Here is a 25,532-nt window from a genome sequence, read left to right on the forward strand (position 1 = left end):
AGGAAGGTGGAGGAAAAGCAGGAAATGTCCTGAGGAGAAGAGGCAGAGGAGATTGTCCTGAAAGCCTCCGGTGGCTCGGACGCAACCCCTGGTCCAGGTTTAGGGATTAGGAATGGGATCCTGCTGGAGAGTAGGGATTAGGAATGGGATCCTGCTGGAGAGTAGGGATTAGGAATGGGATCCTGCTGGAGAGTAGGGATTAGGAATGGGATCCTGCTGGAGAGTAGGGATTAGGAATGGGATCCTGCTGGAGAGTAGGGATTAGGAATGGGATCCTGCTGGAGAGTAGGGATTAGGAATGGGATCCTGCTGGAGAGTAGGGATTAGGAATGGGATCCTGCTGGAGAGTAGGGATTAGGAATGGGATCATGCTGGGAAGGGCAGAAGGGATTAGGAATGGGATGATGCTGGGAAGGGCAGTAGGGATGAGGAATGGGATCATGCTAGGCAGTCGGGATTAGGAATGGGATCATACCGGGAAGGGCAGTAGGAATTAGGAATGGGATCATGCTGGGCAGTAGGGATTATGAATGGGATTTTACTGGGAAAGGAAGTACAGATTAGGAATGGGATCATGCTGGGCAGTGCGGATTAGGAATGGGATCATATTGGGAAGGGGAGCATGAATTAGGAGTGGAATCATGCTGGGAAGACCAGTGGGGATTAGGAATGGGATGATGCTGGGAAGGGTAGTAGGGGTTAGGAAAGGGACCATAGTAGGAAGGGCAGAAGGGATTAGGAATGGGATCATGCTGGGAAGGTCAGTAGGGATTAGGAATGGGATCATGCTGGGAAGGGCAGAAGGGATTAGGAATGGGATGATGCTGGGAAGGGCAGTAGGGATTAGGAATGGGATCATACTGGGAAGGGCAGTAGGGATTAGGAATGGGATCATGCTGGGAAGGGCAGTAGGGATTAGGAATGGGATCATACTGGGAAGGGCAGAAGGGATTAGGAATGGGATCATACTGGGAAGGGCAGAAGGGATTAGGAATGGGATCCTGCTGGGAAGGGCAGTAGGGACCAGATATATCCTTGGGAATCTTGCCGAGCCTCCAGCCCCAAAACTGGGAGGAGAGGGCTAATTCCCAAGGCTCCCAAGCCCTCGGCTGCTGGGATGGGTGGGAAGTGGGTCTGGGATGGGTTTTCCTGCGGGTGCTGATGGATTGGGGTGGTTGGGGTCAGGACCTCTGCTCTTTACAGCCACCACGGGGACTGAGTGTGGCCTAATCCTGTCCCAGTCCTGAGGAACATCTGGGGACTCAAGTCCTGAAGCTGCAGAGATGTTGGAGGTGAACCTTGTTGGAGCTTAGGGTATAGGGAATATTTTTTTGTTTGTTTTGATTTTAGGAGAATGATGGTTTTAATCTTTGTTTATGGAGAAAGTTTCAAAGACTTTGGGATGAATTGGAATTTATGAGTGTGTAAAATGGATAGTAGGAATTTATAGGTGTGTAAAATAGTTTACTATAGGCTGAAAAACTTAGAGTTTTGGGGTTTTAATATGGAAGTGGGAGATAAAACGGAGGAGATAAGATGAAGGATTTGGGTTGGGTGCTGTTTGATCTCTTTTTTGTTTTTCATTTATTCTATTTTTTATAGTGTTGGGAGTATGAAGTGATTAGTTAGAAAGAATCACAATGTAGATGTGGAGATAAATAATTAGTTATTCGTAGAAAGGTAGAAATAAAGTACGTTTTAAGAATTAATAAAATGAAATGGTTTTTAAAGACTTTAAATTTGTGTGGTTTTAGTAACTTTTAGTGCTTTTTTTAAAATATGCTGTCTAAGATGTAAATAGTGTATATAAATGTATAATGTATAGATAAATAGATATATACATATAAGAAGATTTATAGATAGATAATGAATATATAAATAGTGCATAGAATTTTTAATAAGAGGAAAATAAACAATAATTTGAAGGTTGAAAGACTAAAAGTCCTATTTGCTTTTCACTTTTACTGCAAATATTTTTTAGGGGTCTCCCCACACCAAAGTGCTGAAATTGGGGTTTTTCTTGGAGTTCTGTACCCAACCCCCAAATTTCTGTGGGTTAGCCAACCATCTCATGGTCTCACAGCCCATCCCACCTCCCCCTTCTCCCTGTGGATGTCCCAGACCAGATCCCCAGTCCCACTCCTGGTACCTGCCATGTTCCAGTGCTGGGCTTTCTTGTCGGGCGGGCGGTAGATGAACCTGCGGAGGGAGCTGACGGTGTGGGAGCCCACCAGGGTGTAGCGCCCGAAGGCGCGGCAGTCCACCACGCGGATGTTCAGCGGCGGGTGCAGCAGCTCGTTCTCAGGGAGGTCCTGGGGAGCAGGGCAGGGGTGGGCATCGGGGAATGGGAGTGGATGGTTTGGGAAGGGCAGGGGGGATTGGGAATGGGATTGTGATGGGAAGGGAAATAGGGATTGGGAATGGGATCATGCTGGGGAGTAGGGATTAGGAATGGGGTTATGCTGGGAAAAGCAGTAGGGATTAGGAATGGGATCATACTGGGAAAACCAGAAGGGACCAGAACTGGAATCATGCTGGGAAGGGAAGTAGGGATTAGGAATGGGATCGTGCTGGGAAAACTGGTAGGGATTAGGAATAGGATCAGACTGTGAAGGGCAGTAGGGATTAGGAATGGGATCATGCTGGGAAGGGGAGTAGGGATTAGGAATGGGATCCTGCTGGGGAGTAGGGATTAGGAATGGGATCATACTGGAAAGGGCAGTAGGGATTAGAAATGGGATCATGCTGGGAAGGGAAATAGGGATTAGGAATGGGATCAGACTGAGAAGGCTGGTAGGTATTGGGAATGGGATCATACTGGGAAGGGCAGTAGGGATTAGGAATGGGATCATGCTGGGAAGGGCAGTAGAGATTAGGAATGGGATTATACTGAGAAAGACAGTAGGGATTAAGAATGAGATAATGCTGGGAAACACAGTAAGGATTAGAAATGGGATCATACTGGGAATGGCGGTCGGGATTAGGAATGAGATCCTGCTGGGAAGACCAGTAGGGATTAGGAATGGGATCATGCTGGGAAGGGCAGTGGGGATTAGGAATGGGATCATACTGGGAAGGATGGTCGGGATTAGGAATGCAATCATACTGGGAAGAACAGCAGAGATTAGGAATGGGATCATACTGGCTAGTAGGGATTAGGAATGGTATCATGCTGGGAAGGGCAGTAGGGGTTAGGAATGGGATCATGCTGGGAAAAACAGTGCAGATTAGGAATAGGATCATGCTGGGAAGGGAAATAGGGATTATGAAGTGGATCAGGCTGAGAAGGCTCGTAGAGATTGGAAATGGGATCATACTGGGAAGGCCAGTAGGGGTTAGGAATGGCATCGTGCTGGGAAGTAGTATAGGAATGGGATCATGCTGGGCAGTAAGGATTAGGAATGAGATCATGCTGGGAAAGGCAGTAGGGATTAGGAATACAATCATGCTGGGAAGGCTGGTAGGGATTAGGAATGGGATCAGACTGAGAAAGCTGGTAGGGATTGGGAATGGGATCATACTGGGAATAGGCAGTAGGCGTTAGGAATGGGATCACGACTGGGAGGGCAGTAGGGATTAGGAATGGGATCAGACTGAGAAAATTGATAAGGATTAGGAGCAGGATCATACTGGGAAAGACAGTAGGGCCTAGAGCTCGGATCATGCTGGAGGAAGAAGTCCCGAGCTGCTCCAGCAAAATGCAGCTTGGGAGCCCTCAGGTGAAGGAATGGTGTCCATGTGCTCCATTGTTTTGCGAGAACTGGAGTAAAGGGCTTGGAGCCATGGCGGGCTCCAGGAATTCCGGGTTCCAGCTGAGGGATCAGAGGGAAGGGGCCACACTCACCACCTCGAACCACTTGACCAAAGTGCTGAAATTGGGGTTTTTCTTGTAGTTCTGGATCAGGGCAGACTGGACGCCCTTCCCGGCACACTCGATGTCCACACGGGGCCGGTCCACCTGGGCCAGGTTCACTCTCTTCAGGTCCCTGAGCCCCCAGAACAAGATCTAGGGCAGAAGGAGGAGGGACCATGTGAATGTGAGAGGGACAGTCCCTGGGAGCTGGTTCTCCATGGAGAGGGATCCCACTGCCGATGTCATCACAGGGCAGTGGTGGATCCCTGAGGTGTCTCCTCCTGACACCCTGCAGCCCAAGGTCTCCAGCCTGCTACACTCATCATTTTCCTGCCTTTCTCCTTTCCTGGCCTTTTCCTGCCCTGGGAATCCAGCTCTGTCCATCTGTGGTGGCTCTGGATCCAGCACTGCCATCATTTCGTCCCAGTGGAATCAGTGTCACTGGGGAGACTTCCCTGTCCCAGCCTGGGATAACAGACTGTCACCATCCAAAATGCTCCAAAACTGAGATTTCTCCCACCTCCTTATTCCCCATGGCTGAATTAAAATTGTGAGGAACATTTATTGTCATGCAAAAGTGTGGAAAACCAGGAGCCAAGGTCCCTGTGGAGACCTGGTCAGTGGCACCTCACCTGAGCAGAGACACCTTCACCCAGGGCTCAGATTTGCCCTGAACATCCCTGTGGGCATTGCCTGGGTCATGGATGTCCACCAGAACCTCCAAGGGACACATCACAGAACCATAGAATCATTTGGAAAAGCCCTCCAGGACCATTGAGTCCAGCCTATGACTGATCCTCACCTTGTCCCCAGCCCAGAGCAATCAGTGCCACATCCAGGCCTGCCCTGGACACCTGCAGGGATGGGCACTCCAGACTTCCCTTGGCAGCCCCTGCCAAAGCCTGAGCAGCCTTTCCATGCAGAAATTCCTCCTGGTGTCCACCCTGAGCCTGCCCTGGCCCAGCCTGAGGCCATTTCCCCTTGGCCTGTCCCTGTTCCCTGGGAGCAGAGCCCGACCCCCCCTGGCTGTGCCCTCCTGGCAGGGACTTGTGCAGAGCCACAAGGTCCCCCCTGAGCCTCCTTTGCTCCAGGCTGAGCCCCTTCCCAGCTCCCTCAGCCCCTCCTGGGGCTCCATTCCCTTCCCAGCTCCGTTCCCTGCCCTGGACACGCTCCAGCCCCTGCAGGTCTCTCCTGGCAGGAGGGGCCCAGAGCTGCCCCCAGCACTGGAGGTGCCCCAGCGGTGCCAGCACAGGGGACAGGCACTGCCCTGGGTTGTGCCCACACTATTCTGGATACAAAATCCCCCTTTAGATATCCATGGATACACGAGAGGTTTCCCATCCTCATTTCCTGAGGTCGATGCAATAGAGAACACCTGAGTTATGGGATTGCTTTGGGAGAAGATGATCCAGCTCCGTGTCCATCTCCAACGTTCCCTGAGCTGCACCTCAGCCCAGGTGCTGCTCACTCGCTGTCCTGCCCAGGTTTGACAGCAAGGAATGATCCAATTCCCTGGTTTTTTTTAGGGTTGCTGCAGCCTGGTTCCCAGAACGGCCACCACGGACAGATCCCTGGCTCCCAGCTCCCTCCTGCCCTTCCAAAACCCTTGGAGATGTTCTTCTCCCCCAGGCAGGACATTGGTTACCTCCACTCTGTATCTGCTCAGCACCGGCCGAATTCCCAGAGGCACCGGCAGGATGGGACCTCGGTCCATGTCTGTGGGGCCGTCGATGGGGGGCAGGTCTGATTTACCCCCAGGGCCAATCTGGAAGAGATGGATCACGGATCAGGATCTGCTCCTCTGAGCTGCTGGGAAGCAGTTTTTGGTCCTTCTCACAGAATTGTGGAATCACAGATTGGTTTGGGTTGGAACGGACCTCAAAGATTGACTCATTCCAACCCCTGTCATGGGCAGGGACAAATTCCAGAGGGATCTGGGCTGTGTCTCAGCCAGAACTGGTCCCAGTTGTTGGAGCTGGGGTGTCTCAGAGGGCTGAGAGCCCAGGGCAGGTGCTTTGGGAAGAGGAAAACACAGGAGAACAAGGTGCTGAGAATTCCACACAGAACAGTCCCCGGAGAAATCCAAACTTCTCAGCCCACCAATGCTGCCCATCCCAGGGCTGCTCCATCCTGGAATTGCATCTGCTGGGCTCTGTGTGAGAAAATGGAGATGTGGTCCCAGAACTCAGCTAGGAGCAGGCTTAAGGTCCCATTTCCAGCCCAGGGCTTGGGAAAGATCAAATATCCCATGTGAGCCATTCCCCCAGTCCAAGGAAAATGGGGAGACAAAGGGCTTGGATGACCACCTGCCCTGGCAGAAACAGAAGGGGAAAGCATTTTAGTGGATGGAGCATGAGGCACAAAAGTGGAAGAATTTAACTCTGATATTGCCCCTGACTACGAATCACGGAATGGTTTGTGCTGGAAAGGACTTTAAAGACCATTGAATTCCAACCCCTGTCATGGGCAGGGAGAAATTCCAGAGGGAGCTGGGCTGTGTCTCAGCCAGAACTGGTCCCAGTTGTTGGAGCCGGGGTGTCTCAGAGGGCTGAGAGCCCAGGGTAGGTGCTTTGGGAAGAGGAAAACACAGGAGAACAAGGTGCTGGGAATTCCACACAGAACAGTCCCCAGAGAAATCCAAACTTCTCAGCCCACCAATGCTGCCCATCCCAGGGCTGTTCCATCCTGGAATTGCATCTGCTGGGCTGTGTGTGAGGAAACGGAGATGTGGTCCCAGAGCTCAGCCCAGGAGCAGGTTTAAGGTCCTGTTTCCAGCTCAGGGGTCAGTTAAGATCAAATATCTTATGTGAGCCATTCCCCCAGTCCAAGGAAAATAGGGAGAAGAAGGGCTTGGATGAGCACCTGCCCTGGTGGAAAAAGGAGAAGGGGAAAGCATTTCAGCGGATGGAGCACGAGGCACAAAAGTGGAAGAATTTAACTCTGGTATTGCCCCAGACGATGAGTCACTGGATGGTTTGGGCAGGGAGGGACTTTAAAGACCATTGAATTCCAATCCCTGCCGTGGGCAGGGATCCCTTCCACCTTTCCAGGCCGCTCCAAGCCCCATCCCACCTGGCCTTGGACACTCCCAGGTATCTTTGATGAACAAGTGGTTGATCATCCAAGAGAAATGAGAAGGGTCCAGCAGACCAACGACCAGGTGAGGGAGCAGCTATTCCCGGTTATTCCGAGTTACCCGATTCTCCATAAATCAATCCCCTCTCCCAACCCTGCATCCATTCTTCCCCTCCCTTTGTCCAGCTGGCACCTGGAGCAGCTCGAAGGCGGCCAGCAGGTCCCCGGCTGTGGCGTTGCCACGGTAGATCTGGTAATATTCCAGCTGCGGCGGGAAGCGCGGCGGGCAGTACTCCTCGTCTGACATCTTCACCACCGGCTTGGCAAACGTCCGGCCCATGAAGTCGGCTTTTCCCTACGGAAAGAAGCCTTGGGGTTGGGGATCCAACATGAGAATTCCAAGACTAACACTGTGATTTTCCCCAGGAGCACTTGGGGCTGGGGATCCAACATGGGAACCCCAAATTTAGCTCCATGGCTCTCCCCAAGAGCTCTTGGAATTGGGGATCCAACATGAGGATTCCAAATTTAGCCCCATGGTTTTCTTCAGGAGCACCTGGGGTTGGGGATCCAACATGGGAATTCCAAAATTACCCCCATGGTTCTCCTCAAGAACACTTGGGGTTGGGGATCCAACAAGGAAATTCCAAATTTAGTGCCATGGTTCTCCCCAAGAGCACTTGGGGTTGCAGATCCAACATGGGAAGCCCAAATTTAGCCCTGTGGTTCTCCCCAGGAGCACTTGGGGTTGGGGATCCGACAGAGGAATTCCAAGATTAACCCTGCAATTCTCCCCATCGTGGTTGGAACGGGAATGGGATCAATGCTCTGGCCTTGGGATGCCAAAGCTCCGGGAAAACTCATTCATGACTTCTTGAAGGAGGTTTGGGACAGCTGAAGGTTGGGACAGCAAGGAGACCAGGGATGAGCACCTTTCCCAAATGGAAACATTCCATGGCTACAGCCTCTTTCTTCCCTCTCCAAAAACAAAATACATCCGAGAATTTTGAGGGGCAGAGGCTCTGTGGGAGATTTGGAAGGACCATTCTCCAAGGATCAGGAAAAAAAGCTCCTCAAATCCTCTGCCTCCAAATCTGGAGAGATCCTGGCGTCCAAACCACCCACAATTCCCTAGGATTTTCTCACCACAGTGTCCTGGTCGTAGATCTCGATGACGATGATGGGGGGGTCATCCCGCATCTCGTGAGCTTCCCCGTACAGCTCCACGTTGTCAAACACCAGGAGCTGGTCCCAGGTCGGGCACAGGGTCTCGTTGAGAACCTGGGGAAATGGGAGAGATTCTTGCTGCTCCAGGAACGGACCAGGGTCCTGGGAAAGGGTGGCAGGTGGGGCTGCTGTGTGTTTTTTGGATTGGGAATCACCCAGAGATTCTTCTGAGGAAGACAATCCAACAGCAGATGAGCTTTAGGAAGCCTGGGTTATTTCCAGGCTTCCTAAAGCTTGGCAACCCTCGGACTGGGAAGGGAAGACTGAAAAATCACTTAATTATGACCACTGGACCAGCAGGACATCACTGGGAATCACAAGGAATCATGGAGAATTGTGGGGAATTGCAGCCACCGGGATGTGGGACACATAATGGGAATGGGCTCCTGGGGAGAGATCTCCTGGAAAGAGTCAATGCCCAGTTCCAGAGCTGCTCTCCCACTGCAGGAGCCCAGGACCAGCCTGATCCTCATTTATGGGATCTGTGCCAGGGGATCTTGCAGAGCCAGCCATCCCCACACCCCCAGGAATCCCAGGAATGTTCACCTCGGTGCACTGGCTGTGGGAGATGAAGAAGACCCGTGCGAAGGGGTCCGAGAGGCCGCTGCTGTCAGCTGCGAACAAACTCCTGGCTTGGTACATGTGGGCTCGCAGCTGGAACACCTGCTTCTCTGGAAGAGAGAGGGAGTGGGATGGGATGGGATGGGATGGGATGGGATGGCCTCTGGGAGCCTGTCCATATATAGATGCTCATGTTGAATCATAATTTTAAAGGGTTAAGTTTTTAGCTGAGGGTTAGAACCAGTTCATATTGAAGTTAGATGCACCAATGATACGTTAATGATTATTAGACGCTTAAGTTAAAGCTAATTGTTATATTATGAGCTCATTTGTAGAAGGAAGTGGAGGAAGAGAACCATTATAGGAACATACTGTGTTGGGAAGGATGAAAGTTTGACCAGAAAGTCTCATGGATATGCACACTTAGCAGAAAGATTTTTAAATATAGAATCTGAGGAGGGAATAGAGATGGAAGCAAGTTTTGGTATAGAAGAAAAGAATTGCTGAGCCAGTCTTACTGGATAACCAAGGAGGCAGAGAGTGTGTAAGTTAGAAGGGGTTTTTATGGCTCAGAGCAAAGGATAAACCCACCCCAAACAAAAAGATGTTTTTACCAAGCAGAAAAATAGCACAGGCAAACAAGTCAGCAAATGTGGCAAGTAGAAAAAAGGTCTCAGAATTTTCCACTGCAAGAAAACTGAAAAATAACTTCTAGCTTAAACTGTAATGTACTGACTTTGAGTGATTGGAGAACAGTAACATGAATATGGTAATTATAGGATTTATGATGGGCTGTAGGTAACAGTTAAGGTGTAGATTGGTTCTGCTATATGAAGAAGCTCAGCAAAGGAAAGTATATAATGCATTGTAAGCAAAAGAAAAATATATAAAGCATTGTAACCAAAAGAAAAGTATATAATGCATTGTAACCAAAAGAAAAGTCTATAATGCATTTGTAACCTAAACTAAGGGTTTCCAGGCCTGCCTGCAGCTGGAGCTGACAGCTGTGTGCACAGACTCTGTTGCCCATGACCCTGGGCTGCTGTAACATCTTGGATACAATAAACTGCATTTTGAAGAGCTGCCTGGAGTCCCGCATCTCTCATTTAAACTTTTACCGTGGCACCCAACGTGCGGCACCATTAGTAAGAGTCTGAATGAGGGATGCAGGACTCCAGACCTGCCTGCAGCTGGAGCTGACAGCTGTAGGCACAGCTCTGTCACCCACAACCCTGGGCTGCTGTAACATCTTGGATACAATAAACTGCCTTATGAAGACCCGCCTGGAGTCCCACATCCCTCATTTAGGCTCTTACAGTGGTGCCCAACGTGCGGCACCATTAGTAAGAGCCTGAATGAGGGATGCAGTGTTCCAGGCTTGTCTGCAGCTGGAGCTGACAGCTGTGTGCACAGACTCTGTTGCCCATGACCCTGGATTGCTGTAACATCTTGGATACAATAAACTGCATTTTGAAGAGCCGCCTGGAGTCCCACATCCCTCATTTAGGCTCTTACAGTGGCGCCCAATGTGGGGCATCATCAGTAAGAGTCTGAATGAGGGATGCAGGACTCCAGGCCTGCCTGCAGCTGGAGCTGACAGCTGCATGCACAAACTCTGCCACCCACAACCCTGGACTGCTAGAACATCTTGGATACAATAAATTCCATTTTGAAGACCTACCTGGAGTCCTGCATCTCTCATTTAAGCTTTTACCGTGGCACCCAACATGGGGCACCATCAGTAAGAGCCTGAATGAGGGATGCAGGGTTCCAGGCCTGCCTGCAGCTGGAGCTGACAGCTGTAGGCACAGCTCTGTCACCAACAACCCTGGACTGCTGTAACACCTTGGATACAATAAACTGCCTTATGAAGAGCCGCCTGGAGTCCCACATCCCTCATTTAGGCTCTTACTATATTGAAACCAGTAGAACAATGCCCAGCACCTCGACTCTGTGTCAATCCATCATGAGCAGGGGCCCTTGGATCGTGCCAGAGAGTCACAGAGACCTGACAAAGACCTTCCTGACTTCATCCCTGGGACCACTGATCCAATTTGAGACCACCGACCCAATTCAAGAGAACTGTGCGCGCGTGAAGGACTAATGACCTCATTTTAATACACAGCGGGGATGGAAAGCGCTGGGGTTGTGCATATGCGTTAATTTGGGAAATCAATAGAAGGCAAAAATTCCTTGTGTGGTGTGGTCACACGTTTTGGGGATGACTCCCATGCCACCTGCCAGCGTAATAAACACACCGCTTTCTAACTTGGACTAATTAGAGAGTCTTTGTCCGCGATTTTTGGTTTTAACAATTCAGTATCCCCATTCATGAGTTTAGCCCAGAAATAATTTTTGCACCTTTAAGATTGGTTCTGAGAGTGAAGTGGGGGGAGAAAAAGATCATCGTTTGTTTTCAGACACTGCACTCACTCCTCAACCCCTCTCCTGACTGTCTGCGGACAGATGGACAGACAGCGGGACAGATCTCTCCTTTGCTTTTAGTTGGTTTTTAGCTCATTGAGTCAAAGAAGTTCCCTGGACTGTGATTTTTTCTATTCTTTGGAGCTGTTTAAACCTGCTCTGGACTGAACACCCAGAAGAGCACTGGCAGTTCTCGCCTGTGGCCCACGAGGCCAGGTCTGGGCCACGGCATTTCCAGCACTGGAGGGACTGATAAGAGACTGATAAGAGACTGAGTGAGCCCAGCTACAGCTCATGGAGGGACTTCCTGAGTTTGTCATCTCCTTTGGAGCAGCAAGAGGTTTTATTGTTTGATATTGTTCATTTTTTTTGTACGCTGGTGAATGCTTTGGCTGTTAAATAAATTTTTTTTCCACTTTTCTCCAGGGAAATATTTTCCTGAACTGACTGGGGGAGGGGCCGCTTAAATCTGCTTTCTAGAAGAAGCCTCTTTGGAGGTTCTCTCCCAAATTTGCCCTAAACCAGGACAGAGCCCGTCCAAGGCACGTCTCAGGAGCCTGGATTTTCTCGTGGCTGAAGGATTTCAACTCAAAGCACTAATCCCAAATGGATATGGAATTTCCTTGGCATCCTGCTCGTTGTGTGCACAACGAAAACTCTGAACAGGATTGGAATGAGGGGACACAATTCCCACCCCCATCTCTCATGGGACAACCAGAACAGTGTCCTCCTTAGCTCCTGGAAGCCCTTGGAGCAGAGGGTGTCCAGCCAGGCTCCCTCTTGCCCCCTCCATGCCCCATCCCATGGGAACTCCTTACTGGTGTACAGGAGGCTGATGGGTGGGAAGGAGGGCAGGTTTTGTCCTCGGGGGGTTTTCTTCTCCTCGAACCCACAGGGGAGGCCGCTCAGGAAGTCCTTGCGCTGCTTGTTGAGGCCCAGCCACAGGTAGATCTCCATCTTGGCCTGGACTGTCCAGCCAGCAGGGCCGAAGCCCCTCTTCCCGGGGAGCTGTGCACAGGGAATGGAAGAGTTCACATGGATATCAGGAATATGGACAGACAGACCCCTCTTGGAGCACCCAACCTCTTTGGGGCATTGTGCTGCTGTTCCTTAAACCCAAGGATCCTTTGGGATCATGACACTGCTCTGGCTCAGGCATTGTCCTCTTCCCACCGTGGTTTCCTGTTCCTAAGTGTCTTAGGTTGGAAATGCAAGGTGTGGTTGGGGGCATGTATTCTATTTTCCATCTGTCAGAGGTGGGGCAGTTATCTTCTGGTCACTGGGCGGTTTTCTTTATCTCTTCCACAACCAATCCTCCCTCCAGGAGATCTCTTCTGTTAATGAGTCATTAATTATTATCTTCTGTTCATGGGCCAGTGAGTGTCCCTGCATGGCTGATCAAATTCCATCATCCCATGGGGAGATGCTCCACCCAGGGGAGGAGCCAAGCATTCCTACCTGGATAGAATCTGATCTTTTGGGATACCAGAGCAGCCATTTCCCACTGCATTCCCAGAGGAGCAGCTTTCTTCTGCCCTGCATTCCCAGAGGAATTCCAGGCCCATCCACAGCAGCCCTGGAGCTGCAGAGGAAAACTCCCCCCTTGTGCAGGATCCCTGCTCCAGCAGAAGCACAGCTGGCACTGCAGGAGGGCTGAGCCCCCATGGGATGGGGCTGTGCCACCTCCCTGACACACAGGGTGTCAGGTCTATTCTGACTCTGCCAGTGTTGTTTTGTATTATTTTATTTTATTTTATTTTATTTTATTTTATTTGTTAATAAAGAATTGTTATTCCTGCTCCCAGATCTTTGCCTGAGAGCCTTTTAATTTCACAATTACAATAATTCAGAGGGAGGGGGTTTGTACTCTGTATTTTCAGGGGAAACTCCTGCCTTCCTTAGCAGACACCCATCTCTTTAAACCACGACACTAAGCCAGAAATTCTCTGGATTTCCAGCTGGATAAAACATCTCCCTCTTCCCAAACATTTCCCACTTACCAGGACTGGGTAAGTTCAGCACCTCACCCTCCCTAGGAGCCGATTTCCACCCTTACCAGCAGAATATGGATCACATTTCTCCAATATTCAAACCCCAGAAAAAATGGATACAACACTCTCATCCTCATCTCCCAAATTCCCCCCTCTTGGCCGCAGCTCCCCTGGGCCAGAGGGATCCTCACCTTGAGGAAAACCGTCTTCACTTTGGCGCAGTCCTTGCCCATCTCCTCATCCACGATGGAGTACAGGATGTCCTTGGAAGGGATGCGGGCGTAGGCGATGCGCTTGTTGTTGCTCATCATCCAGATGAAAACGTCGGGAATCGTGTGCTGGGGCTGGGAATGCCACAGGAGAGCCCCGTCAGTGCCCCAGCTCCGACCGCTGAGGCACCGGTGGGGCTGGAGAGCTGCTGGAGGCAAATCCAACAAATTCCATGGAAGGTGGATCTGCCTGTGGCCGCACTGAGGGCACTGGAATTATTTGGAGATTCCCACTCTAAAAAAGCTGCTCAGAGCTAAGCCCCTTAAGAAAGAAACTGGGATTTTCTACTTTACTGCATTTACTGATGCAGTAAAGTAGAAAAATTATAAAAGAAAGACCTCATAAAATCAGGCCGCCTTTGTTAGGTCTAGCCTTGTCAAGCTAGCACTATTCAAGTTCCCATGTGAAAACAATCCTGGTGTGAGCAGCTCGTTAACATAACAATCAATTCCTGGGTGAAAAACAACAACTGCATGAACATTAAATCTATCCCATCAGAATCAGAGAAGAAAATATGTAAATAATTTAGGAATAATAATTTAAGAATAATAATTTAAATAAAGATATTTGATGGACAAGTAAAATGCCTTTTACTAACCAGTAAAGTAATGGGCAAAGAAGCTCCTAAAAAATTGGACTCACACACAAGGTCTGTGAAACTGTATAAAAATTAGTTATGTGAATAAAGGATTGGCTTTTTCTGATTTTTTTGGCATGAAGCAAATGGAGTCTTGTGGTTGGGATTGAAGGTATTTGAGATGACAGTTTTTGTTTAGATTTAGGTGTTTATGGTTTTTTTTATTAATGTAATAGTTTCACAGCTGTGAGTTCTGTAGTTTTTTATTAGTAAGGTATAAAATGGCTAACTATTTTTTGTTATAAGGTCTTTTAAGGTTAAATTAATTAATTAAGAAATGATACCTAATTATTTTCTCTTTTAATCTAATAACTGATTACTCAAAGTCTGTAATGGGGACTTTTGTGTTTAATTACAAAATACCACTTAAACTCATGAGGAAGAAGGAAGAAGAAGGTAAAGAAGAAGAATTTTTTTCCATCTTAAACCTCCATTTTGCTTTACATTTATTATTATATTCTAAAACCCCAATCTCTGAGGTTTTTACTTTGTGATATCACAGACTTCTAACTAACTACACACCTGTAATCCCAGTGCTATCAATTTATTTTGGAAACCTTCTTTACAGCCTCATGTTAAATGCAGTGTTTTTTGTGGGTCTGTGCCTTTCAGCACAGAAAGCTTAAAATTCTCAGTATCTAGGGTTTCAACAGAGTCTCGTGTGATTTATTTCAGTAATTTATGTTGGTTATAGGTTTAAAAAGATACGAATTTGGGCATAGAATACTGAAGGGTTTGTTTTCTCCTCCTTCAGTGGACCTGGGGAGGGGAGGACAGCGGCCATTCCTCATCCCTGTGTAAGGAAGAGGTTCCCAGTCTGGACTGGGCCCAGGCTGGGTCAGGACCAAGGAAGGCCTGGCTGAAACCAGGGATGGAGCTGGGAGCCTTCAATGGGAAATGGAAGCAGGAGGTGGAACAGCTGCATCTCCAGGGAGGGACAAGAACTCCCTCTGAGCCAGTCCTAAATTGGAAAAATGTCACAGAATCATTCTGGAGACTAAAGGGGCTCCAGAGGAACTGGAGAAGGACTGGGGATAAGGCATGGAGGGACAGGACCCAGGGAATGGCTCCCACTGCCAGAGGGCAGGGCTGGATGGGATATTGGGAATTGGGAATTGTGCCCTGGCAGGGAGGGCAGGGCTGGGCCGGAATTCCCAGAGCAGCTGTGGCTGCTCCTGGATCCCTGAGAGTGTCCAAGGCCAAACTGGACAGGGCTTGGAGCACCCTGGGACGGTGGCACGTGCTGGGTTTGGACCTGGATGGGATTTCAAATCCCTTCCCACCCAGTCTAGGATTTGATGTGTCACCTTCCAATTCCTGATTTCCCAGAGATTCACAGGATCCGTTCACAGCTGGGACTGGCTAAAACATCTCCAGCTCTGCTGCAGGAGGACCCAGCTCTGTCCCTGCCTGGGAAACTCTTAAATTTCTTTTACATCAGCTCATTCCCACCCAGGAATGCACAGGAATCATGGGCCAGCTCATGGACTTGGAATGGCTCCTTGCAGAGGGACCTCTCCTGCCCTTGGAGGTCTCCATCCATTCATCTGTTCCATCCATCCATCCATCCATCCATCCATCCACCCATCCATGGATCCATCCGTTCCATCCATCCCATTCATCCATGGATCCATCCATCCATGTATCCATCCATCCATCCATCCATTCATCATCCATCCGTCCACCCATCCATCATCCATCCATCTGTCCATCCATATCATTCATCCATCCATTCATCCATCTTCATCCATCCCATCCACATCCATCCCTCCATCCACCCATCCATCCCAGGTTTCCGTCCCCACAAGCTGCCCCAGCCAGAGCCACCTCTGCCCCTGAGGGACTCACCTCGTCTGCCAGGAACCGCAGCTTCTGCAAGAAGTTCTGCACCAGCTTCAGCTTGTCCTTCATGGTGTTCCTCTTGACCTGGGAGCGCAGGGCCGTGGCCTGCTGGGCCATGTTCTCCTGTGGACACAGCCGGGACATCAGGACACAGCTCGGACCAAGGAAAGGCACTTCAATCCCACCAGGTCAGGGTGGACACCTTCAGAAACCCTTTTATTGGCATGGCAGAGCCCCTGAGAGGGCAGAGACAGCCCAGGAGAAGTTGACACCACAAAGGTGTCACCACAAAGGTGTCACCTGCGCTTGGAGAATTTTGGGGTGGCTTGAAGAAGGTGTCTCTCCTCTTGGGGGAGCTCTGCTTTTTGAGGTTCCCAAAATCACCCCAACCCTCTGTCCATGGAGTTCCTCTGCTCTGTGGGGTTCCCAAAATCACCCCAAACCTCTGTCCCTGCAGCAGCTCTGTTCTGAAAGGGTTCCCAAAATCACCCCAAACCTCTGTCCCTGGGACAGCTCTGCTTTTTGGGGCTCCCAAAATCACCCCAAACCTCTGTGCCTGCGGCAGCTCTGAAAGGGTTCCCAAAATCACCCCAAACTTCTGTCCATGGGGCATCTCTGGGGGGGTTCCCAAAATTACGTCCAAATCCCTGTCCTGGGGAAGCTCTGCTCCAAAAGGATTCCCAAAATCACCCCCAAACCTCTGTCCCTGGAGCAGCACTGTTTTTTGGGGTTCCCAAAATCACCCCCAAACCTCTGTCCCTGGAGCAGCGCTGTTTTTTGGGGTTCCCAAAATCAGCCCAAATCCCTGTCCCTGGGACAGCTCTGCTCTGGGGGCTTCCCAAATTTCCCTTTCCAGGTCTGTGCTCCTGAATTTCTTTCCTGAGTCTGTTGGAGGGGAGCCAGCAGAGTCCCAAGTTACGCTTGGGACTTGCCTAAGACCTGAGTGGGCTTTGGGGTCGGAATTAAACCCCAAATCTCCAACCCACAGGGACTGGGAACAAACATGTCCATGAACCAAATTCCTGCCCCTTCTCAGGAATCTTCCTCTGCTCTTCCCAAAACTTCTCCGAACTTCCCAGTGCCAGGGCCTGCCCACCCTGCCAGGGAACAATTCCTAATTCCCAATATCCCTCTGGCAGTGGGAGCCATTCCCGGTGTCCTGTCCCTCCAGGCCTTGTCCCCAGTCCCTCCCAGCTCTCCTGGAGCCCCTTCAGGGATCGGATCCCGCTCACCAGCTCCCGCATGCAGGATTTGAGCCTCTCCCGGTCCAGCCTGGTGCGGGACGAGTGGTGCTGGTCCTTGTCAGCCAAGGTCAGGAATCGCCTGCAGGAAAAAGGGATTCCCATGGGAACCCTTCCCAGGGTTTTCTTCCCAACCCACCAGCCTGGCCACATCCCTGGAAAGTGCTCGAATTCCCACCAATCTCCAACAAAGCTGTGGATGAGAGGCCAGTTCGCACTTTGGACTCAGGAAGGGACAGTTGGTGTCATCAGGTGTCACCAGGTGCCACCCAGAATTCCCAAAATTCACAGAATTCACAAGGTTGGAAGAGACCTCCAAGATTGAGTCCAATCCATCCCCAACACCTCAACTCAACCCTGGCGCCCAGTGCCACATCCAGGCTTTGTTGAACACACCCAGGGATGGGGACTCCACCACCTCCCTGGGCAGAACATTCCAGAACTTTATCACCCTTTCTGTAAAGAACTTTTTCCTGATATCCAGCCTAAATTTCCCTTGGTGCAGCTCAAGGCTGTGTCCTCTGGTTCTGTCAGTGCCTGGAGAAAGAGCCCAGCCCCAGCTGAGCACAGGCACCTTTCAGGAGGCCACAGGACTGAGGTTTCCACCCCTGCTTTGGGGTGTTTGGGGTGCAGATGGAAGCACCAAAAGATCCGGCATGGTGCCAATGTCATGGAACATTGTCCCATCATCCTGAGGACAGGGCACAGGACAGGTGAGGTGACATTCCCCTGGGAGCAGGGACCCGCACGGTGCCATCTTCCCATGTGTCACTCACAGGCAGCCGCTGCTGAGCTCCTCCAGGACCCCTCGGAGCCGGCGCTCCGGGTAGGAACCACCTGGGATCACCTGGGATCATCTGGGCTGGACTGGAAATCACCTGGGGATCACCTGGGGATCACCTGGGCTGAGAATCACCTGGCATCACCTGGGCTGAGAACCACCTGGGGATCATCTGGTCTGGGCTAGGAACCACCTGGGATCACCTGGGATCATCTGGGCTGGACTGGAAATCACCTGGGGATCACCTGGGGATCACCTGGGCTGAGAATCACCTGGCATCACCTGGGCTGAGAACCACCTGGGGATCATCTGGTCTGGGCTAGGAACCACCTGGGATCACCTGGGATCATCTGGGCTGGACTGGAAATCACCTGGGGATCACCTGGGGATCACCTGGGCTGAGAATCACCTGGCATCACCTGGGCTGAGAACCACCTGGGGATCATCTGGTCTGGGCTAGGAACCACCTGGGATCACCTGGGATCATCTGGGCTGGACTGGAAATCACCTGGGGATCACCTGGGGATCACCTGGGCTGAGAATCACCTGGCATCACCTGGGCTGAGAACCACCTGGGGATCATCTGGTCTGGGCTAGGAACCACCTGGGATCACCTGGGATCATCTGGGCTGGACTGGAAATCACCTGGGGATCACCTGGGGATCACCTGGTCTGGGAATCACCTGGGATCATCTGGGATTACCTGGGCTGGGAACCCCCTGGGATCACCTGGTCTGGGAATTACCTGGGAATCACCTAGGATCACCTGGGTGGGCTGGGAATCACCTGGGATCACCTGGTCTGGGAATCACCTGGGTGGGCTGGGAATCGCCTGGCCTCCCCACCCTCACAGGGAAGAATTCCATGCCAGTATCCTGCCCAAATCTCCCCTTTCCCAGTTTGTACCCATTCGCCCTTCTCCTGTCCCTCCAGGTTTGTCCCCAGTCCCTCTCCAGCTCTCCTGGAGCTGCTTTAGGCTCTGGAAGGGGCTCTGAGCTCTCCCTGGAGCCTTCCCTTCCCTGCCTCTGCCACATGAGTGCTTCACCCCTCCATCCCAGGTGACACAGCCTCCGCACCCCTGCTCCCTTTTGTGGGGACACCTGGATCTGACCCTCAGAATTCTCAAGGAGCTGCTGGAATTTGGTGATTCCTCACTGGGAATGTTCCCCTTTTCAGGCACTGTCCGTCCCTGCTTTGCTTTTTCCCTGGCTGTGGCTGTGCCTGGTGCCACCCCAGCTGTGTCCCCCCGTCCCTCCACCCCTCCCTGTCCACCCCCGTCCACCCCTGACCAGCTTGTCCGCGATCTTGTCCATGATGTTGGCGTTGTAGAGCCGGCGCCGCTGGTCCTGCCACCAGCTCCGGATGTAGATGCAGGGCTTCTTCTCCAGGTAGGGCAGGTAGAAGTACACCCCTGACTTGTCCGCGATCTTGTCCATGATGTTGGCGTTGTAGAGCCGGCGCCGCTGGTCCTGCCACCAGCTCCGGATGTAGATGCAGGGCTTCTTCTCCAGGTAGGGCAGGTAGAAGTAATTCCTGCAAGAGGAGGCAGGAGAGACACTCCGTGAGGGGGACAATCCTGGCCTGGAGCAGCCCCCATCCCACCCCTCTCCCAGGATGCAATGGGAGGTGGGAAGGGGGATACAGCAGCTCAGGAGCTGGAATGGAGGCTCCGTTTTTCCCGAGGCCATTCCCAAAGCCAGGATGGATGGGTGCAGTGCTCAGGGGCTGTCCCATCCATCCTGGGAGTGTCCAAGACCAGGCAGGACGGGGTTTGGAGCAATCTGGGATGTGGCAGCAGCTCACTGGCCACAGGGAGCAATAGATGACTCTGCCAGGCATCGTGCTGGGAAAGTTGTCTGTGAGAAGATCGGAGAAAAGAATGATAAAGAATCCTTATCTTAACCTGCTGCACTTGGTGTGGGTGAACATTTGGAATGTGTTATGGAGATTTGTTTACCAAAAGGTGGTTTCTTAATTAGCCAGTGGTGATGGTGTTTTAATTAAAGGACCAATCAAGTCTAGCTTTGGACTAGGAATCACCTGGGACTACCTGGGTGTATCATAACTGTCTATAAAAACCATGAGTTTCTTAATAAAGATTGATGGAATGGAGGCTTAATAAAGATTAAGGTTTCTTAATAAAGAATAATGGAAGCCAGGCCCAGGATGGACGGGTGCAGTGCCCAGGGGCTGCCCCATCCATCCTGGGAGCATCCAAGGTCGGGCTGGACGGGGTTTGGAGCAATCTGGGATGTGGCAGCAGCTCTCTGGCCACAGGGAGCAATAGATGACTCTGCCAGGCATCGTGCTGGGAAAGTTGTCTGTGAGAAGATCAGAGAATGATAAACCATCCTTATCTTAACCTGCTTCACCTAGTGTTTGTGAACATGTGGAATATGTTATGGAGATTTGTTTACCCAAGGATGGTTTCTTAATTAGCCAGTGGTGATGGTGTTTTAATTAAAGGACCAATCAAGTCCAGCCATATCGTAACTGTCTATAAAAGCAACGAGTTTCTTAATAAAGATTAATCTGTAATCATGGGGTCTATGCTAATTATTACCCGGCTGCGTAAGAATGAGACAGTGGGATGTGTCAGGAACTGGATAATCTTTAAGAGGCCTTCCCACCCAAACCATCCTGGGGTTCTGGAAACTCCCAGTTGCTCCAAACCCTGCCCAACCTGTCCTTGGCACAGTTGAAGGAAGGGTGATCCACACTTTTGGGGTGCTGGCCGTGAGCCAGGATCCAGGATCTGGAAAGGGAATCCTGCTCTGCTGCACCTAGAAAGGGGAATCCTGCTGCTCCTGGAAAAGGGAATCCTGCTGCACCTGGAAAGGGGAATCCTGCTCTGTGCACCTGGAAAGGGGAACCCTGCTGCACCTGGAAAGGGGAACCCGGCTGCACCTGGAAAGGGGAACCCGGCTCTGTGCACCTGGAAAGGGGAACACTGCTGCACTTGGAAAGGGGAATCCTACTGCTCCTGGAAAGGGGAACCCTGCTGCACCTGGAAAGGGAATCCTGCTGGACCTAGAAAGGGAATCCTGCTGTTCCTGGAAAGGGGAATCCTGCTCTGTGCACCTGGAAAGGGGAATCCTGCTGCTCCTGGGATCACCAGGAGTCCAATCCAGCTCCAGCCCTTCCTGGCTGTTCCCACCAGGAGATGTCAGCAGAGCCCCGTGGTTGAGCGGGGTGGGAGCCAGCTGCCAGAGGATGGAGATTTTTGGATAAACAGGGTGGGAGAGGCCCCAAAATATCAGAACTTCTCATCTCCCCTTGGGATTCAGCTGGAGAAGGAGGTGAGGAACAGAGGAGGGAATTCCAGGGGGATTTATCTGTGCTGGATATTGATAAAAACAAGGGAGGGGATTTCAGGGGGATTTTTCTGTGCTGGATATTCATGGAAACATGGAAGGGAGGGAATTCCAGGGGGTTTATCTGTGCTGATATTGATGGAAGCAAGGGAGGGAATTCCAGGGAGAATTTTCTGTGCTGGATATTGATGGAAACAAGAGAGGGAACCCCAGGGAGACTTTTCTGTGCTGGATATTCATGGAAACATGGAAGGGAGGGAATTCCAGGGGGTTTATCTGTGCTGGATATTGATTAAAGCAAGGGAGGAAATTCCAGCGGGATTTTTCCGTGCTGGATATTCATGGAAACAAGAGAATGAATTCCAGGGAGATCTGTGCTGGATATTGATGGAAACAAGGGAGGGAATTCCAGGGGGATTTATCTCTGCTGGATATTGATTAAAGCAAGGGAAGGAATTCCAGGGGGATTTTTTGGTGCTAGATAATCATGGAAACAAGAGAATGAATTCCAGGGAGATCTGTGCTGGATATTCATGGAAACAAGGGAGGGAATTCCAGGGGGATTTATCTCTGCTGGATATTGATGGAAATAGGGCGGGAATTCCAGGGAGACACGTATCTTCACTGGATATTTTTTTCCCAATTGATTTAATCAGACAGTGAATTCAATTAGCACCAATCTACTGCTAAAACTTGATAAAAATCCGCTTTCAGTGAATCTCATAATCTCAAATCCAATTATCTTTCTTGGTATGCAAATCCAGACCTCCCTGGGCACATCTCACCAGTCAGAGAGTTTGAACCTTTTTATCCCAATTTCCTGCTCGATGCATTTGTGGATTTTTCCAGCAGTTTTTCCATCTGGGATCTCGAAACTGCTGAGGCCACCACTGACCCATGTCCCTAAGCCAGGACAGCCCCCAAGAGCCACACAAGGTGGACACAGTGACCCAGTGCCCAGGTGGACACACTGACCACACAAATCCAGGTGGACACACTGACCTCCTGTGCCCAGGTAGACACACTGACCTGTCCATGCCCAGGTGGACACACTGACCAAGGCCCAGATGGACACACTGACCTGCCTGTGACCAGGTGGACACACTGACCAGGGCCCAGATGGACACACTGCCCTGCCTGTGACCAGGTGGACATGCTGACTAGTGCCCAGGTGACCACACAAATCCATAGGGACACACTGTTCATGCCCAGGTGGACACACTAACCAAGGCCCAGATGGACACCCTGACCTGCCTGTGACCAGGTGGACATGCTGACTAGTGCCCAGGTGACCACACAAATCCATAGGGACACACTGTTCATGCCCAGGTGGACACACTAACCAAGGCCCAGATGGACACCCTGACCTGCCTGTGACCAGGTGGACATGCTGACTAGTGCCCAGGTGACCACACAAATCCATAGGGACACACTGTTCATGCCCAGGTGGACACACTAACCAAGGCCCAGATGGACACCCTGACCTGCCTGTGACCAGGTGGACATGCTGACTAGTGCCCAGGTGACCACACAAATCCATAGGGACACACTGTTCATGCCCAGGTGGACACACTAACCAAGGCCCAGATGGACACCCTGACCTGCCTGTGACCAGGTGGACATGCTGACTAGTGCCCAGGTGACCACACAAATCCATAGGGACACACTGTTCATGCCCAGGTGGACACACTGAGCCAGTGCCCAGGTGACCACACAAATCCATGGGGACACACTGACCCAGTGCCCAGGTGGACACACTGAACACGTAAATCCAGGTGGACACACTGACCACACAAATCCAGGTGGACACACTGACCCAGTGCCCAGGTGGACACGCTGACCTGTCTGTGCCCAGGTGGACACACTGACCCAGTGCCCAGGGGGACAAACTGAACAAGCAAACCAGGGGCTTCATGGGTGGGGATGAAGAAACGGAAACCAGCTCTCCATCCTCGCCAACTTCATCGTCACTGGAATTCTGGAGCAGCTCCGACTCCTCCTCGTCCCCATCCCCTCCCTCTTTCTTCTTCCTCAGGAGGGGTTTGCTGGAGCCATCCACCTGGTTGCCATAGTTACCTCGAGAAAAAAAAAAAAAAGAAAGAAAAAAAATAAATAAAACATTTAATCAATTCACAGTGTTATAACTCCCAGCTCTGGTATTGAATTCAGGTTGGCAGAAGTTTTCTCTGATGGAATCACAGAGAAAATTGGAGTTTGACTTCCTGGAATCACATCCAGGAGTTGGAAATTAGGGAGAGGTGTCTGTGCCCTGCTCCTGTCCCCTCTCAATCCCCTGGGAATACCCTGGCATCTCCGGAGGATGAAACCAGGATGGGAGAGAGGGATCAGCTCCACTGGCCACAGCCCAGCAGGCACAAAATGGGATCCCACATCCCTCATGTCCATGGAGGAGCCATTGCCTGCTCCCCAAACCTGCTCTAGCAGGGGTTGGAACAGAAAATCGGGAATAAACCCCACCCCAAAGTTTGGATTCTGATTTTCACCACCAACACTGTCCCCAAAAAAATCAAACCAACCTATGGTGACCTCGAAGTTAATGGGTTTGTCCCCAATCTTCCTGTCGATCATGGAGGCCTCCAGGAAGGCTCCGAAGAGGAAGAATTCCTCCATCTTCCCGCTGCAGTTCTGCAGGAGAAAAGACATCCCAGGGCTGAGGGTCGGGGCCAGAGGGAGAAGACAGGTCCACTCCTTGGGATGCCATTTCCAAAGGGACCGTGAGGGTTTTGTCCCCCATCTCTTGGCTCATTGTAAAGAGTATTTAATTAAAGATTTCATTTTAATATCTTTTAATTAAAGATAACCTTGAGCTGTGTCAGGATCCATCATCCCTTGCCTGGGATGGGCTCTCAGGGATATTCAGGAATACAAGCCTGAGTTCACTGAATTGATCAAACCACACAAATCCAGGTGCCTGGATGCTCCCGTGGAATTGGGATGGTTCTGTTTCCAGGTGGTTTCATTCCACCTGGCTGGAAAATAAAGGAGATCCTTGGTTTCTTGGTTTCTGATTGAAACCCATCAGAATAAGAGTGGGATAACGAATTATGGGATGAGTCACTGTCTGTGGGTATTTCCCACTTGGAGAAACATTCCTAGGCTCAGGAGAAAATAGAAATCCTGGAATGGTTTGGATTGGAAGGGACCTTAAAGATCATCCAGTTTCATGGGCAGGGTCACCTTCCTCTATCCCAGGGTGCTCCAAGCCCTGACCAACCTGGCCATGGACACTTCCAGGGGTGGATCAGCCACAGCTCCTCTGGGAAAGCTGTGCCAGTGACAAACAATGTCACTCTGGCATTCCCAGCGCTCCTAAGGGAGGTGAGCATTGGAATGATCTTAAAACGTGATACTTCTGCTGCTCTGTAAGATCCAGACCAGCTGGAACAACACTTGAAATCAAAAAATTCCCAGAATTCCCAAAATTCACAGAATTCAGTGGGTTGGAAGAGGCCTCCAAGATCATTGAGTCCAACCCAGCTCCAACACCTCAACTCAAGCCTGGCACCCAGTACCACATCCAGGCTTTGTTAAACACACCCAGGAATGGGGACTCCACCACTGCCCTGGTCTCCAGGAGTTTCCAAAATTCCCCAAATTCACAGAATTCACAGAATCCCCAGGTTGGAAGAGACCTCCAAGATCGAGTCCAACCCAGCCCCATCACCTCAACTCAACCCTGGCACCCAGTGCCACATCCAGGCTTTGTTAAACACACCCAGGGATGGGGACTCCACCACCTCCCCGAGCAGAACATTCCAGAACTTTATCACCCTTTCTGTAAAGAACTTTTTCCTGATATCCAACCTAAATTTCCCTTGGTGCAGCTCAAGGCTGTGTCCTCTGGTTGTGTCAGTGCCTGGAGAAAGAGCCCACCTGAACACAGGCACCTTTCAGGGGGTTGTGGGGAGTGATAAGGACACACCTGAGTCTCCTTTTCTCCACCCCTGTGGGAATCTATAAAGTTAGAGGGTTTTAGGTTTGTGGGAAAATAGACAGGCTTCAGTTATGACAGAAATATTAATATTGTTGATGCATCTTGTTAGCTGTAAGAAGACGTGAGGAATAGAACAATAGATCTATGTTTTAGTATTTCAGAATAGCTTTCTAAGTTGCAAAAAGTTTCTGTAGTAAGGCTAGACTTATGAATAAGGTTTTATGCATTGTATTCCTATAAATGAACAAGCGAGTATCGTTTTAACTCAAACTACGTGTGTTTATGTTGATTGGTTAAAGTCACTGTCAATATTCTTTAACTCTGTGTAATCGGCTAAGACGAGTATATCCCTCAGTGGTTC

At 50.7% G+C, this 25,532-nt stretch overlaps 1 protein-coding gene across 1 annotated transcript in view; it reads right to left on the reverse strand.

Annotated features, from left to right (window-relative positions):
- The window catches only part of OTOF (otoferlin), a 62,242-nt gene that overhangs the window by 22,626 nt on the left and 14,084 nt on the right, over positions 1–25,532 (reverse strand). The window contains exons 11-25 of the mRNA XM_031065022.1: positions 23,754–23,862; positions 23,107–23,292; positions 22,002–22,119; positions 19,192–19,435; positions 17,898–17,968; positions 17,113–17,203; positions 15,887–16,003; positions 13,323–13,475; positions 11,959–12,148; positions 8,702–8,826; positions 8,075–8,209; positions 7,122–7,283; positions 5,499–5,618; positions 3,845–4,006; positions 2,150–2,312 (exon numbers count right to left, since the gene is read on the reverse strand). Coding sequence (XP_030920882.1) covers positions 2,150–2,312; positions 3,845–4,006; positions 5,499–5,618; positions 7,122–7,283; positions 8,075–8,209; positions 8,702–8,826; positions 11,959–12,148; positions 13,323–13,475; positions 15,887–16,003; positions 17,113–17,203; positions 17,898–17,968; positions 19,192–19,435; positions 22,002–22,119; positions 23,107–23,292; positions 23,754–23,862 — 2,146 coding nt within the window. The remainder of the gene's footprint in view (positions 1–2,149; positions 2,313–3,844; positions 4,007–5,498; positions 5,619–7,121; positions 7,284–8,074; positions 8,210–8,701; positions 8,827–11,958; positions 12,149–13,322; positions 13,476–15,886; positions 16,004–17,112; positions 17,204–17,897; positions 17,969–19,191; positions 19,436–22,001; positions 22,120–23,106; positions 23,293–23,753; positions 23,863–25,532) is intronic.

The sequence above is a fragment of the Geospiza fortis genome, unplaced genomic scaffold (genome assembly GCF_000277835.1).
Source record: "Geospiza fortis unplaced genomic scaffold, GeoFor_1.0 scaffold509, whole genome shotgun sequence".
Classification (NCBI taxonomy): Eukaryota; Metazoa; Chordata; class Aves; order Passeriformes; family Thraupidae; genus Geospiza; species Geospiza fortis.